This window comes from Aethalodelphis obliquidens, unplaced genomic scaffold, assembly GCF_003676395.1.
Source record: "Aethalodelphis obliquidens isolate GAN/ISIS:26980383/991018 unplaced genomic scaffold, ASM367639v1 scaffold35, whole genome shotgun sequence".
Classification (NCBI taxonomy): domain Eukaryota; kingdom Metazoa; phylum Chordata; class Mammalia; order Artiodactyla; family Delphinidae; genus Aethalodelphis; species Aethalodelphis obliquidens.
The window spans coordinates 5433913-5449838 of record NW_020837979.1 but is presented as its reverse complement, the minus strand read 5'-3'; the positions used below and the strand labels follow the sequence as shown (position 1 = coordinate 5449838).

Genomic DNA, 15926 nt, shown 5'->3' with positions numbered 1-15926 from the left:
TGTGTGTGTGTGTGTGTGTGTGTGTGTGTGTGTGTGTGTGTGTGTGTTGAAACCCAGCACCGAGATGGATAGGCCAGTGTGGGATTTGGGTCGGAGAGCCCTTTGAATTCTGTAGGATGGGTTAGGCAAAGGAACCATAACTTATATAATGTCACTCTTGAATGCGATGAGTTTAAACCTAGATGTAGGCCATAGACTGCATTGTAAACAGATTTGCCAGGGAAATCCACGGATTGGTTATTTTGCCTCTCTCTGCCTCAATTTCCGTGTCTGAAAATTGCGGATAATTATGAGAAATAAAAGTATTTACAATAAGCTTTATACATTACTATCGTCACTAGGTAGGGGTGGTGCTTAAATATACAACAGGGAATGTCAGTGTCAAGGCTTATTATACTGTGCGTCAAGGGGAGCATCTAATGGGTATATGTTTTGAAAGTTTTTCGGATGATTCTGCTGCAGAGCCAACGTTGAGAATGTATCTGGAAGTAAGTAGGATGGCTTCCTTGCACTCAAGAAGCTGCAGTCTGGTTGAAGAGACATAAACCTGATTGTAACCCAGTGTGGTTAAGGGCCGTACTAGATGTCACATGCACAGCACCTCGTAGCACAGGAACTACAGCTGTTTAGCTGGAGGAACTTTGAGAGGGGGTGATGTTTTTGCTGGATATTGATTAGAGATGGTGGGGAGAGAAGGGTGTGGCCCTGTCACGTATTCTTAAAGAGCTGCGTGTATTGGTTGTTTTGAAATCAGGAGTCAGAGAAAGTGAGAGATTTTATGCAACAGGAGTGTAGAACACATGGATTGGAGGGGGGTCAGGAGATGGGATTAGGAAAGTGGGTCAGGACCACGTTAGGAAGGTCTTATGAATGGTGCAGAAGTTTGGGGTTAATTCTGTGTAAACAGAATTAAAAATCTGTGAGCAGATTTGTACCTAGAAATATAACTCATTGGTAAGTGGGCGTGTGGACTGTGGGCGGTGAGTGGGTAGGAGTCCCAGCTGGGAGCTGGAACAGGGTCTGGCCACAGTGCGGTGCTGCGGTAGGATGGCCGCCGCCGGGTAAGCGGGCGGCTCTGGGATGAAAGGGAAGCATCAATGTCCAGCACTCTGGGAATTGTAGCCGTGCTGTGGACTGAAACAGGTGTGTGAAGTGTATTTGCGGAGCTAGTGATTGCTTCCTTGTCTCTTTAACTTTTACACAGTTGCTGGTGGCAGTAGAGAAGAAAAGCATTTCTGAGCATTGTAGCTTTTGTTGTTGTTGTTTTTGCCTGCATATGTAAGCTTCAGCCTTTGCAGGAATTGAAGCATGTTAGAAAACAAAGTTGATTTTTTTGTTTTGTTTTGTTTTGGTGGTGCTGTGCGGCTTGCGGGATCTTAGTTCCCCTACCACCAGGGATCAAACCCGGGCCCCAGCAGTGAGAGCGCCGGGTCCTAACCACTGGACTGCCAGAGAATCCCCCAAAACAAAGTTAATAGTTACAAAAACCTTAAGTTTCATTGCCACAAATCATAGAATTTCAGTTGACATACAGTTAATCTAGAGATTATTTGAAGTATAAGGGAGGATGTGTGTAGGGTACATGCAAATACTACACCATTTTGTATAAGGGACCCAAGCATCCTTGGATTTTAGTATACGCAGGGTGTCCTGGAACCAGTCCTTCTCAGGGACACTATTTAATTACATTTTGATGAATGTATCTATTTGGTTAAATGAATCTTCAATTGTAAGTTTGTCTTTAAAGGTACATGAATTGAGGTGACAAGTAGCAAATGCTAATTTTACCAGACTCAAGATAATTTTTAAAAATAACCGTTAGAGAAACTGCTGTACGTTCTTTTGTTTACAGGATTTTTGCCTCCTATAACTCCGCCAGAGAAGTTTTTCCTTTCCCAGCTGATGCTGGCCCCTCCACGGGAACTCTTCAAAAAGACACCGCGACAGATTGCCTTGATGGACGTCGGAAACATGGGCCAGTCTGTGGACATTAGCGGGCTTCAGCTAGCCCTGGCCGGTAAGGAGGGATCCCGCTTCAGGCATCTTTGTGTGCTAGCATTAGGCCTTTTTTCTTGAGGTACTCCATTTAAATGAAGGTCTTTGTAACTGTACTAAAAAGTTAGTATTTTCTGTGAAAAACATAGCTTCAGTACTGGATCCTTGCTATTATGGGATATAAATTTCCTTTTGAGTTTTCACTTGAATTGATTGCTTTTCCAGTTTAAGAAGAATGCTGAGTAAAACTTGGTCCGTTTAAAATTTTCCTGATGTCACTTCTACTCAAAGCGATCTACAAATTCAATGCAATTCTTATCAAAATCCCAACAATGTGTTTTGCAGAAATAGAAAATTCATATGGAATCTCAAGGGACCCAGAATAGCTGAAACAGTGTCGTCTTGGCGCCTTTATCGAAAATCATTTGAATATTTATATGGGAAGGTTTATTTCTGGGCTCTGTATTCCACGTCATTGGTCTGTTTGTCTTTTGTTTTTAATTTTTATTTATTTATATTTTTGGCTGCGTTGGGTCTTGGTTGCTGCGTGCGGGCTTTCTCTAGTTGCGGCGAGCAGGGCTACTCTTCGTTGCGGTGTGTGGGCTTCTCATTGCGGTGGCTTCTCTTCATTGCGGAGCATGGGCTCTAGGCATGCGGGCTTCAGTAGTTGTGGCATGTGGGCTCAGTTGTTGTGGCTCGCCGGCTCTAGAGCACAGGCTTAGTTGCTCTGCGGCATGTGGGATCTTCCCGGACCACGGCTCAAACCCGTGTCCCCTGCATTGGCAGGCGGATTCTTAACCACTGCGCCACCAGGGAAGCCCGGTCTATTTGTCCTTATTCTAGTACCACCCTTTTGATTAGGGTGGCTTTTTTTCCCCAAATAAAAAGGGTTTTATTTGCAGGGGAGCAGGACACTAATCCAAGTCATACAGTAGCTTTTGTGAAATTGAGAGGTGTGAGACCTCCACCCTGTTCTTCTGTTTCAAGATTATTTGGGCACCTTCTGTTACACGTATAAGCAGATGAATGGGTGGTCTTGAAGCAAACTCCTGTAGTGATAGAAAATAAGGAGACCTTGAACAGGGTGGTCAGGGAGAGCCTCTCCGTGTAAGGATAAAGAAGAGCAGCTTTTGCTAACCTGCTCTAAGCAGAAGTGCAGATGCATGGGTCTCATCACCTGAGAGCAATTCATTAGGGAAATTATAATCTGTAGCCAGATTTGTGAACCCTTGACTTCGTGATTAAGTGAGCTGCAGGGTTAATTTGATAGTGCCTCATCCTTAGACTTCATGCCCTGTGACATTTGGCATCTTGTATAAGGTGACATCTAATCTTCTCTTTCCTTGGGGCATTCTGAACCTTATTTATTTTAATTTATTTTATTTATTTATTTATTTTTTAAATTTTTGGCTGCACTGTGTCTTCGTTGCTGTGCGCAGGCTTTCTCTCGTTGTGGCGAGCAGGGGCTACTCTTGGTTGCGGTGTGCGGGCTTCTCACTGCAGTGGCTTCTCCTATTGCAGAGCACAGGCTTCAGGCGCGCAGGCTTCAGTAGTTGTGGCACGCGGGCTTAATAGTTGTGGCTCGCGGGCTCCAGAGCGCAGGCTTAGCAGTTGTGGCGCACGGGCTTAGTTTCTCTGCGGCACGTGGGATCCTCCCAGACCAGGGCTTGAACCCGTGTCCCCTGCATTGGCAGGTGGATCCCCAACCACTGTGCCAGCAAGGAAGCCCTGAACCTTATTATTATTTTTTTCTAAGTATTTTGTTATTTATTTATTTTTGGCTGTGTTGGGTCTTCGTTTCTGTGCGAGGGCTTTCTCTAGTTGTGGCAAGCGGGGGCCACTCTTCATCGAAGTGCGCGGGCCTCTCACTATCACGGCCTCTCTTGTTGCGGAGCACAGGCTCCAGACGCGCATGCTCTGTAATTGTGGCTCACGGGCCCAGCTGCTCCGCGGCATGTGGGATCTTCCCAGACCAGGGCTTGAACCTGTGTCCCCTGCATCGGCAGGTAGATTCTCAACCACTGCGCCACCAGGGAAGCCCTGAACCTTATTTTTAAAGTACTAAATATTAACAATATAACAATGGTTATTTTCTGAAACTAAGAGAACTCTTTTTCAGACTTTTAAGATTGAAGGTACACAAAAGTACTTGTTAGCTACTACTGCCAGATGCAATCTATTAACAGAAATAAAATAATTATTTTCTTAACCAAAGACACTATGAAAACTGGTTGCCGAGGTGATGGGCAATTTCAGTCACCTTACCTTTAGAAGTGACGTATATTCTGAGGTTTCTAGCTTTGTATTCAATAAAGTAAGAATCAAATCTAATTTCCTTTTCAACTTGTGATGACTTGAATCAGCCCATGAGAAAGTTTTAAAGTACATCAAGCTCAGGGACTTCCCTGGTGGTGCAGTGGTTAAGAATCCGCCTGCCAATGTAGGGGACACAGGTTCAAGCCCTGGTCTGGGAAGATCCCACATGCCGCAGAGCAATTAAGCCCGTGCGCCACAACTACTGAGCCTGTGCTCTAGAGCCTGTGTGCCACAACTACTGAACCCACGCTCCACAACTCCACAACAAGAGAAGCCACCACAATGAGAAGCCCACGCACCACAATGAAGAGTAGCCCCCGCTCGCTGCAACTAGGGAAAACCTGGGCACAGCAACAAAGACCCAACACAGCCAACAATAAATAAATAAAATAAATTTATAAAGTACGTCAAGCTCAGAAAGGAATATATGACTAGACTTAGGATTGAGAGGCTTGGCACAGTGGCTAAGCTGGCTGTCCCCTAGAGCTGTTTGCTGTCCTCTGCCCAGACTGAAGATGTCTTAATCATTTTCACAAGTGCTTAAGAAAAAAAGGGAAGTACACCTATCTTCTCTGGAGCTAGCCACACAGATCATCTGTACGGAGGCTGGCCTGAAATTCAGATGTCTTTACAGTGGGATCCAGGGACCAAAGGTGTACTTATGGATGATGCAGTTGCATTTTCCTAACTTTAAGAAAACAAGCAGACAAGTTAAACATCAGTAACCACAAGGGGCAGTTATAACTACAGTGTGTGTGCAATAGTATCTCATTTTAACAGATTTTCCCCTGGTTCCTAATGGGATTGAATATCTTTTCAGATGTTTATTGGCCATACAAGCTTTTTAAAAAATACTTATTTATTTGTTTTTATTTTTGGCTGTGTTGGGTCTTCGTTGCTGCACATGGGCTTTCTCTAGTTGCATCGAGCGGGGGCTACTCTTGCTTGCAGTGCGCGGGCTTCTCATTGTCGTGGCTTTTCTTGTTGCAGAGCACAGGCTGTAGAGCACAGGCTCAGTAGTTGTGGCACACGGGCTTAGTTGCTTCACGGCATGTGGGATCTTCCTGGGCCAGGGATCAAACCCGTGTCCCCTGCATTGACAGGCGGATTCGAAACCACTGTTCCACCAGGGAAGCCTCAGGCTTTTTAAAAATAAAACACTTGTTGGAAGTCATTAGCCCATTTTTTCCTATTTTTTAAAATTGATAATCTATCCTGAATCTGGCCCTTTGTTTATGTGTTGTAGATAACTTTCTCCATTTAGTAGCTTCTCTTTTCACTCTCCTTGTGGTGCCCTCAGTTTTGAAGTGTTTCCTATTTTAATCTATTTCAGAACGCCAGTCTGAATTGCCAACTCAAAGTAAGGCCAGCTTCCCTAGCATTCTCAGCGACCCAGACCCGGATTCTTCTAATTCTGGATTTGACAGCTCCGTTGCCTCTCAGATCACGGAAGCTTTAGTCAGTGGACCAAAGCCACCTATTGAAAGTAGGTATATCTAATTTTGTATTCTTGGTTTTATGTTATCAGCGTCCCCCTGAGACTTTCTGGTTTTCTGAAACATCATGTTGTTTTCGTTGATACTTAAACGTGAATTTTGTGTGTGTGTGTGTGTGCGGTACGCGGGCCTCTCACTGCTGTGGCCTCTCCCATTGCGGAGCACAGGCTCCGGACGCGCAGGCTTAGCGGCCATGGCTCACGGGCCCAGCCGCTCCGCGGCATGTGGGACCCTCCTGGACCGGGGCACGAACCTGTGTCCCCTGCATCGGCAGGCGGACTGTCAACCACTACGCCACCAGGGAAGCCCTTAAATGTGAATTTTTAAAAATTTATTTTATTGAAGTACAGTTGATTTACAGTGTTGTGTTAATTTCTGCTGTACAGCAGAGTGATTCGGTTATATGGATATATATATATATATATGTACATTCTTTTTCATATTCTTTTCCATTTTGGTTTATTACAGGATATTAAATATAGTTCTCTGTGCTATACAGTAGGACCTTGTTGTTTATCCATTCTCTATATAATAGTTTGCATCTGCTAATCCCAAACTCCCAATCCATCCTTCCCCAATCCCCTCTTCCCCTTGGCAACCACAAGTCTGTTCTCTATGTCTGTGAGTCTGTTTCTGTTTCATGGATAAGTTCATGTGTGTCACATTTTAGACTCCACGTATAAGTGATATCATATGATATTTGTCTTTCTCTGTCTGACTTCACATAGTATGATAATCTCTAGGTGAATCCATATTGCTGCAAATGGCATTATTTCATTCTTTTTTATGGCCTAATAATATTCCATTGTATAAATATACCACATCTTCTTTATCGTTTCATCTGGTGATGGACAGTTAGGTTGTTTCCATGTCTTGCCTATTGTGAATAGTGCTGCTGTGAACATAGGGGTGCATGTATCTTTTTGACTTAGAGTTTGGATATATGCACAGGAGTGGGATTGCTGGATCAGAAGGTAACTTTGGAACCTCCATACTGTTTTCTATAGTGGCTGAACCAATTTACATTCCCGTCCATAATGTAGGAGGGTTCTCTTTTCTCCACACCCTCTCCAGCATGTTATTTGTAGATTTTTTAATGATGGCCATTCTGACTGGTGTGTGGTGGTATCTCACTGAAGTTTTAATTTGATCTGCATTTCTCTAATGATGAGCATCTTTTCATGTGCCTGTTGGTGATCTGTGTGTCTTCTTTGAAGAAATGTCTCTTTAGGTCTGCTCATTTTTTGATTGGGTTGTTTGTTTTTTTCTGTTGTTGAGTTGTATGAGCTGTTTGTATGTTTTGGAAATTAAACCCTTGTTGGTCGTACCATTTGCATATGTTTTTTCCCAGTCTGTAGGTTGTCTTTTCATTTTGTTTATGGTTTCCTTTGCTGTATAAAAGCTTGTAAGTTTGATTAGGTCCTATTTGTTTACTTTTGCTTTTATTTCTATTGCCTGGGAGAATGACCTAAGAAAACATTGGTAGGATTTATGTCAGAGAATGTTAAACATGAATTTAGTGAGAAACTTCCTAGTATAGTGTCTGGAACATAGTAGAGATGCTCAATAAAAGTTAGTTTCTTGGGCTTCCCTGGTGGCGCAGTGGTTAAGAATCCGGTTCAAGCCCTGGTCTGGGAAGATCCCACATGCCGCGGAGCAACTAAGCCCGTGCGCAACAACTACTGAACCTGCGCTCTAGAGCCCATGAGTCACAACTACTGAGCCCACACGCCTAGAGCCTGTGCTCCATAACAAGAGAAGCCACCGCAATGAGAAGCCCGTGCACAGCAACGAAGAGTAGCCCCTGCTCACAACAACTAGAGAAAGCCTGCACGTCAACAAAGACCCAATGCAGCCAAAAATAAATTAATTTTAAAAACTTTAAAAAAAAAAAGTTAGTTTCTTTTTTAATAAAAATACCAAGGTTTTGGGAATTCCCTGGTGGTCCAGTGGTTAGGATGCCATGCTTCCACTGCAGGGGGTGCAGGTTCCATCCCTGGTCAGGGAACTAAGATCCCACATGCTATATGATGCAGCCAAAAAATCCCAAGTATTTTTTATTACATACCTATCATCAGCATATCTAAGGATATAAATTCTCTGATTTTACTGAAGTGAGTTTATTTTTGTAGTTTATTACCTTTTTGTTTTATACTTCATTAATCTTATCATTTTCCATTGAAGTTTTACTGATCTTATAGCTAGCTCTTAATTCAAAGAAAACTCCTATTGAACTTGAAATAATAGAGCATTTTTTAAAAATTTATTTATTTATTTTTGGCTGTGTTGGGTCTTTGTTGCTGCGCGTGGGCTTTCTCTAGTTGCGGTGAGCGGGGGCTACTCTTCGTTGCGGTGCATGCACTTATTGCAGTGGCTTCTCTTGTTGCGGAGCACGGGCTCTAGGCATGCAGCCTCAGTTGCCCCACGGCATGTGGGATCTTCCCGGACCAGGGCTTGAACCTGTGTCCCCTGCATTGGCAGGCGGATTCTTAACCACTGTGCCACCAGGGAGTCCTGCATTTTTTGGTTTTATACGATTCTGTGTGGTTTTAATGATGAAGGCATGCTTTCTGCTTAGGGATAAGAACATGTTCTCCAGACTATAGTGTCACCTTGAGTTTAAAACTTACACTGTGACTTTTAATGCCATTTACAGTAGGTTTTTGGAATAAATAAGTCTCAGCTAGTCACAGTGTGTGGGAAGGTCCAAGGCACAGATGGGTTGTATTTAATACTTGCTCGGGCACATCTTTTGACTTGAATGGGCCACTGGAAAGGTGTGTAAGAAGCAAGTCAATCAGATATTAGGTCTGAGTCTAGCTGAACACCAGGCATCCTTGCCTCATGGGAACTTTCTCTTTATCACATAGGTATAACTTCTCGTGAAATGTTAAAAACTTTCTTTTTGTAAATGGGCTGCAGAGATTCAGGTGCTAGTTCTGGCGATATATGTGAAGAGATGGTGTAGTTTAAGACAAAGGGATGATTCTTAGCCAGACACAGACATTTTCAGTAAACCAGGGGACCTAGTAATCTCAAATTTGGCCGGGGCTCGGTCCATGAGGAGTTAGTTAGCCATCTTAGACCCTACGTGGGAACCAAAGTGAGGGGTGAAATTTGCTGAGAAGTCCCAGACAGCATTTCTTTTAGTGGGTTTGTAACTTAGGGATCAATCTTGTTTTGTAAAATAGTTGAGGTATTAAATTGAGTGACTTCACTGTTCTGTTGTATTTTTACTGTTTTAAGAAAATGATACAGCATTTGTGAATTTAGGGGTTTATGAAAGTCCAGATTCATTTGAGCATGTCAATAGTCAACCGTACCTTTCCCCTACCATTTCATCTCCACATAATTTGCTACTTCAGGGTTATAAGATGCAAAAATAAAACCAGTACACATCATATGGTCTCTGAATAAAATTGTGCTGAGAATAGGATGAGTGAGATCAACTAGTGTTTTATTTTTCCCATCCAGACTTACCCATGGAGTAAGTTGTGTCCTTCTGCGATTGAGTGGTGATCATGCTTGAACTAGGACTTGTCAGGTGGTGGTAATGTTTTCCTCTCCTCCCCCAAAATAGATTTGGTCTCTGACATCATAATGTTATGTCAGTGTTTCAGTTTCTTGTGTTCTGAATAAAACCCTGCCTTTATGTCCTTTCTGCTTCTAATTTTCAAGTCAGAGTGTTGCTGTGTTGTCCTTATTAAGAGGTGTCACTGCACTTCACTAAGCGGAATCTGTGAGGTTTATACACACACGTTGCGGGGTCAGCCGAGTGACAGAAGCAGTCAGACACGCTACTTTGATTACAGGCCATTTTCGGCCGGAGTTTATCCGTCCACCACCTCCGCTCCACGTGTGTGAGGATGAGCTGGCTTGGCTCAATCCAACCGAGCCCGACCACGCGGTTCAGTGGGACAAGTCGATGTGTGTGAAGAACAGCACTGGCGTAGAGATCAAGCGAATAATGGCCAAAGCCTTCAAAAGCCCCTTATCTTCTCCTCAGCAGACACAGGTATGGATTTATTGTAAACATTTTCCTGTATTTAATTCACCAGGTGTTTTCGTTTTTCATAAAGTGATAAATGACCAGTAACGTGATGTTGGCAGCGTGAGCCAGCAGCAGGAGGCGTGGCTCTGAAGCTCTGTTCTGCCCACCCCCCACCCCACCCCCCGGCTCACTTCACTCTGGTGGGGCTCGAAGCCTGGTGCCCGAAAACCTAGCGACTTTTGTGTGGGATGAGTTTGACTCTGGAGCGTAGGATGGCGCGCACTCCTGCTCTGCGCTGCCGGGCGCTTTGTGTACATTGTTACTAAGCTGGACAGGACTCCAGGAGGGTAAGCGGAATCATTAACATTTAACCAGGAAGGTAAACTAGCACCCATCACACAGCTGGTTAATGGTGGATTCAGAATAGCGCCCCCGCACCCAACTGTGACGCTTCCCGCGGGGGAAAGGCAGAACACCGTGGGCGGTTCCGGCTGGTGAGCTTTATTCTTCAGTTGGTACACTTTCACATTAGAACCTGCCAGGAGCTACATTTCCAGCGTAGTTCATTTTGCTTACCAGGCCATCATGCAACAGTGCGTGTGTACATACACGGAGACAGGGCAAGGAGCACAGAACATTAAGAATGTACCAATTTGGCAGAAGAAACTGTCTTTGAGGACACCTATGTGAGTGAGCGTGTGCAGTGTGCCGGGCAGACAGCCCCTCCCCCCTGCCCGTCCCCCCCTCAGGCATCTGTTCCCCTCGGCGCTGGGTGGGGCTTTGGTTCCTGATGTTCCCCGATGATCTCTGTGATCTGTGCTTTTCCGGAGAACTAGTCGGTAAGATTATTTTTAACAAATGACATGGAAAAAAAAAAACCTACAAAGGACTTAAGGATGATATTGTTAAAATCCACACAGTATTCAAACAATACTGATTCTGGTTTAATGCCCGGGATGCATTAGTGTCGTTTATAAACTGTTGTGAAGGTGCCTGGTTTTAGTATCTGACATTTAAAATGTAAAGTTTAAAATATCAAAGAATGATGATCATGGATTTGAAGGAAGACATTTATAAAGTTGGTTCAGTGCAGATAATTTTATAACTTTTCTTTATAAAAATACTTTGTTTTTTTGTACGCATGCAGGAAAGACAATTCCTCATTTGACTCAGGAACCTCTGTTTTTCTCTTTCTAAAAATTTGATTATATTTAGCTCCTTGGAGAGTTGGAAAAGGACCCCAAACTTGTTTATCATATTGGCCTCACTCCAGCCAAGCTTCCTGACCTAGTGGAAAACAACCCTCTAGTCGCTATAGAAATGTTGCTGAAGTTAATGCAGTCAAGCCAGATCACTGAGTATTTTTCGGTTCTGGTCAATATGGACATGTCATTACATTCAATGGAAGTTGTAAACCGGTAAGTTTCTATGCGCGATCAAATGCGGACAGGGGTGTGTATATAGATCCGGATTAAATGATTAGAAGGGAAAAAGCAGCAAGTTTTTTTCCCCCTGATAATACACTGTTAGTCTGAGAAAACCCATTAAATAAATAATCTGAGCCTTAGTGTTGACTGCATGTGAACTTGGAGAGTATTCCAAGTATTTCGCACTAGTAGCAGCATCAGTGAAACTTAATCGCTAAGATTTATCTCCTACGTATGGTTGTATATTCTTTACACAAATTACAGATACTGCATTATTTCTCGTTAGAGACTAACAGCTGTTATCAGTATGGGTCTGGGAGCTGAGGAAATTCTGGGAATGCCTTCCTAGAATTCGTCGTTCCTCGCACTGTTCTCTGAACCTTTCTTTGATTTGGCCTCCTTGCTCCGTTGTCACCAACTGTCAGGGAAACAATACATTCCCTTCTCTGTGTGCTCCGAGTAGTGGTTTCTCACTTTGTTATTTTGCTTACAAATATGTCTTAGGTAAATTACAAATTCCATAGGCTTGGGGGGGTTAGCTTGGGAGCCTACTGTTTATTAAGCTGTCTGTGGGTAGTGTAGCCATATGTGCAGGCTTGCCTGATGTGGTCCCAGTTTAGGCTTCTCATCCTCAGCTCTGCTCCATGTGGTGTCTTGTTCCGGGGGCTAAATTATATAGTTTTTCTGCTCATGGGGCGGTCCATTCTGAGTGCTACGCAACTGCACTTCAGTTGAACACTCACTCGTTTGTAAGTTGGGGATTGTTTTTTAACCTACTTAAAGCTGTACTAAAGAATATGTCCTGGGAATCCCTGGCGGTCCAGAGGTTAGGACTCTGCACTTTTACTGCCAAGGGCCCAGGTTCCATCCCTGGTGGGGGAACTAAGATCTTGCAAACCACATGGTGTAGCCAAAAAACCCCCCCAAAACAAAAAAAACCACAATGAAGTTATAATCAGCTGGTGGGAAAAGCCTGGCTGGAAGCCGAGGGATCCCAAGCGTGTGTGTAGGAGCACGCAGATTTGTGGGAGGGAAGCACGAGGTAGTCACCTTTAACTTTCTGTGCCGGCAAAACCGGCTGGCCGCTTGCTGACCTGCGGCTTCATTTCTGCGCTCTCCTCCAGGCCTTCGGCCGTTCCCTGTTACTGAGACTCACTCCTCTTTGGGGGCTGCCTCCTGCTCGGGGCCTCTGGGCCGACCATGCTCTAAGTGCCCGCTTACTGTCTAAACCAGCCGTTAGGCACTTAGTCCGAGAATACCCGCACCTTTTTATCAGTGGTGCAGAAGTAATTTCAAGGACAGGGTCTGCTCTGCGTGCGCCACCCCCATCATGGTGCATCACCCACAGGTGGTGTTTCCTTGGAGCACGGGTTCCTCAGCCTTGTGGAAAAAAGTTCTATAATCAAATAAGTTTAGAAAACTTTTGGAAATTCATACTGTATAGTTAGCATAGCACACACCTTTATCTGAGCATGAGATTCCTACTTTACCCTCCCCCCACCCCACCTTAAAACATTTCACAGAATCCTTTGGAAAACACCAGCCGCCCCTTGAAGACTCTAGACCAAGGTGCCTTTTGCTACCTTCCAGCCAGGGCTTTCCCACCAGCTCCTGAGTGTGCCACGCCCATCCCCGATTCCACAGTTCACTCAGATTATCCACTTAGCTGGAAGGACACCACTTCTCTCCTTGGGTTTCCATTTAAGTCATTTGCTCTGTTGACTTTTCCCGAGTCTTTCACTTACATCACTCTTTGTGCAAACGCCACATGTTAGCACTTAGTTATACACTGTGCTGTTCAGTTACTACCACGCCTTCCTTCACATGCGTTCCTTGCATAGCACTCGTCTGTAATCAGGTTAGTAAGCGGTACTTACGTGGACAGAATAACTGCCCGGGTTGTTAGAGCTTGGACGATAACTATGAATTCTGATTCAGCCAGGAACACACAGGGACATGGTGCTCAATGCGTATTGCACGTGTAATGCTAAGTGTAGACCTGAGAAAAGGAAGTGTCACTTATTAGCGGCAGTGGGGGGGGGGGGCTCCGAGGTTTACTTGCATAAACTTCTTTAAAACTAGGTAACTAGATTATATATCAGAATTTTTCACTAAATGACCAAAGGAAATTTTAGATTTTATGGTGAACGGTGTTTTAAAATGTTATTAGCTAATAAAATTAACAGCCCTTTCTAACTTTATGAAACAGACTAACTACAGCTGTTGATCTACCTCCTGAATTTATTCACCTTTATATATCAAATTGCATTTCTACCTGTGAACAAATTAAAGATAAATATATGCAGGTAAGTAAGAGAAATTTTTGTAAATTTTATAAATACCTGCCCAGAAAACGCACACTAAAATTAGTTTCTTTTTCAGAATCGTCTGGTGCGTCTCGTGTGTGTCTTTCTCCAGTCCTTGATCCGTAACAAAATCATCAACGTGCAGGACTTGTTTATAGAAGTGCAGGCCTTCTGTATTGAGTTCAGCAGGATACGAGAAGCTGCAGGCCTCTTCCGGTTGTTGAAGACCTTGGACACTGGGGAGGCACCTTCTGAGACCAAGATGTCCAAGTGATAGCTCGTCGGGACCACCTGTTCATCGTTCAGCTATGCTGTGCTTTTCATTTTTAAAAGTGTTCAGACCCTGAGTGATTGCTTGGCTTTAATGCGTATAAACACCAGTTTATCCACTTAAAGCAAAGTTTTGCTTTCCTGGATGACTTTTTCTTTAGATGAATTTTTGGTAAGAACTTGGACGAATGTGTCTTGTAGGTGTCTCACTGATGATTATCCATTGGGGCTGTCATCCCAAACGAAGTCACTGCACAAAGTAGATGAGGTCTTCAGCTGAAGAGCAAGGTGCCTGTTTTTGCTTAAGATGTAAGTCACGGGCTTCAGATAAGGCAAGAATACCGTTTTCCTGAGGTTTCAACGTTGAAAGTGTTTAGTGAGAGTAAACTGAAGACACTCTCAAGAACCTGCCTTACTGCCCCTGAGGTCTTGAGTCATCATCACATGACGGTATTCTGACCCTTGAACTTCTCACTGGGTGCAGTGTGAGCCTCGGACACCCGTGTACCTTATCCTTTCTTGTCATGGGGACCTAAGAGACAACAGTGGGCTGCCTACAGACGTGGGAATTCTTAGAAACCTTTTCCGAGACTATAAGAGCTGGTAGTTTTCTGGGCCTTCTCTCCTGTTAACAGTCTAAAAGAGCGTCGGTACTTCAGGAGGAAGGACGGCACCGGGGGCCGTGCTGCACGGCTGCTCACCGAGTGGGCTTTGTGCCCTCCCCGTGGCGTCCTGTGGGCTGTTTAACCCCTCATTTAACTCTGGACAGCAGTGCCTTACATTAAACTTTTCTATGAACTCTATATTATCTGATGTATTTTTCACTCAAAGACATCATGAAAAATTCCCCATCTGCTGAGGTACTTTCAAAGCGTATTCTTCATAGGAACAGGAATCACCTCCCAATCCAACCCTTAGCAAAAGTTAAAGGATACCAAGCCGAGGGGTTTTAAGATGAGTACAGATTCCCACCTTGTAATATTGGCAAAACAGTACTCTTAGATTTATGAGAAATTTTAGCTTCGTTATTCTTGCGAAGGGTAGTGATTTATAAATATACTTGCTTCAAGGAAATAAGGACCCAAACTGATATAACAGGTGCACCTTCAGACATCTAAATGATGGCAACAGTTGACTTCTCTCAGCACCTAATGGCTGGCATCACCGTTTTGCATGTTACCACTGGGCAAAGAAACAGTTCATTATTCACATACTCTCTGGAATGGTGAAGTGTCGACCGCGCCTCGCCGCAAGCCTCCCAACCTCAGGCTCCAGGCCCTGCCGATTCCTGGTCACGCTGAGCCTCCTGGCTGGCAGCCCCGGGACGCACGCACGTCGCTGCCTAACGCGAGTTTTCTCAGTGAGGTACCTCACCAGCGCTCAGGAGCAGCAGCCAGGGCGACAGCACTGTGCCTGGGGTCCGTTCCAAACTGAAATCACCAACGAGAAGCACAACATTTCGGACATGTGGGACTACATAGAGCACAAAAGGACACCTGCTGACAGTCTGAGCTGAAACTAGAAGACAGCATCCTCCCATCCAGCCTCACCTGGTAGGGCGCGTGCCAGCAGCTCAGCAGGGTCACTGCCCCCGGGGTGTCCACGAGCCACCGCAGATGTGCTACACACACTGGTTTGGAGCTGCAAGTGTGCTTCTGTGGGCACATCTGCAGACATGGCCTGAGACTAAAGACAGACCACTGTGCATCGTTTCCAGATTACAGTACTGGTGTTTACTTGACAGAGGAAAGGTTTTCAAATTTATTTTAAATAAATAGCTTACAAAGAATAGTAATTATATTTAGAGAACATTAAAAAAAAACCAGTCAAGATACAGTTACACCACCAGCAAAAAGTTCTTCATTAAACATTTAAAAGTAGAAGAAAGTTTACCTGAAATAAAAGAAACAATAATCCTGGGATTCAATAAACTGCAGTCAACTTTTAAGTGTCATCAGACGAGTTCAGTTTAACTGTCATGTTTTTTAAAAACCACACCTTGAATTCTCTGGACTTTTAGTTCCAATCTGTTGTAGCTTTAGTATCTTCACATTACCTGTTAAAAAGAAGACGGCAAGGAGACCTGTTAAGAAGATGACATCTTAGGGTAGAAAGTTCAAAAAAG

At 44.1% G+C, this 15926-nt stretch overlaps 1 protein-coding gene and 1 long non-coding RNA gene across 2 annotated transcripts in view; one reads left to right on the top strand and one right to left on the bottom strand.

Annotated features, from left to right (window-relative positions):
* CNOT11 (CCR4-NOT transcription complex subunit 11) overlaps window positions 1-14604 on the top strand; it is an 18387-nt gene extending 3783 nt beyond the window's left edge. Inside the window, exons 2-7 of the mRNA XM_027128785.1 lie at window positions 1853-2017; window positions 5645-5797; window positions 9620-9822; window positions 11014-11216; window positions 13435-13531; window positions 13608-14604. Of these exons, the coding sequence (XP_026984586.1) occupies window positions 1853-2017; window positions 5645-5797; window positions 9620-9822; window positions 11014-11216; window positions 13435-13531; window positions 13608-13805 (1019 nt within the window). The 3' untranslated portion in view covers window positions 13806-14604. The remainder of the gene's footprint in view (window positions 1-1852; window positions 2018-5644; window positions 5798-9619; window positions 9823-11013; window positions 11217-13434; window positions 13532-13607) is intronic.
* LOC113632025 (uncharacterized) lies at window positions 11900-13680 on the bottom strand. Its single transcript, XR_003437622.1, has 2 exons — window positions 13568-13680; window positions 11900-13224 (listed from the first exon to the last, which is right to left on the bottom strand). It is a non-coding gene; the product is annotated as an uncharacterized LOC113632025 (long non-coding RNA).
* Window positions 14605-15926: the final 1322 nt, after the last annotated feature.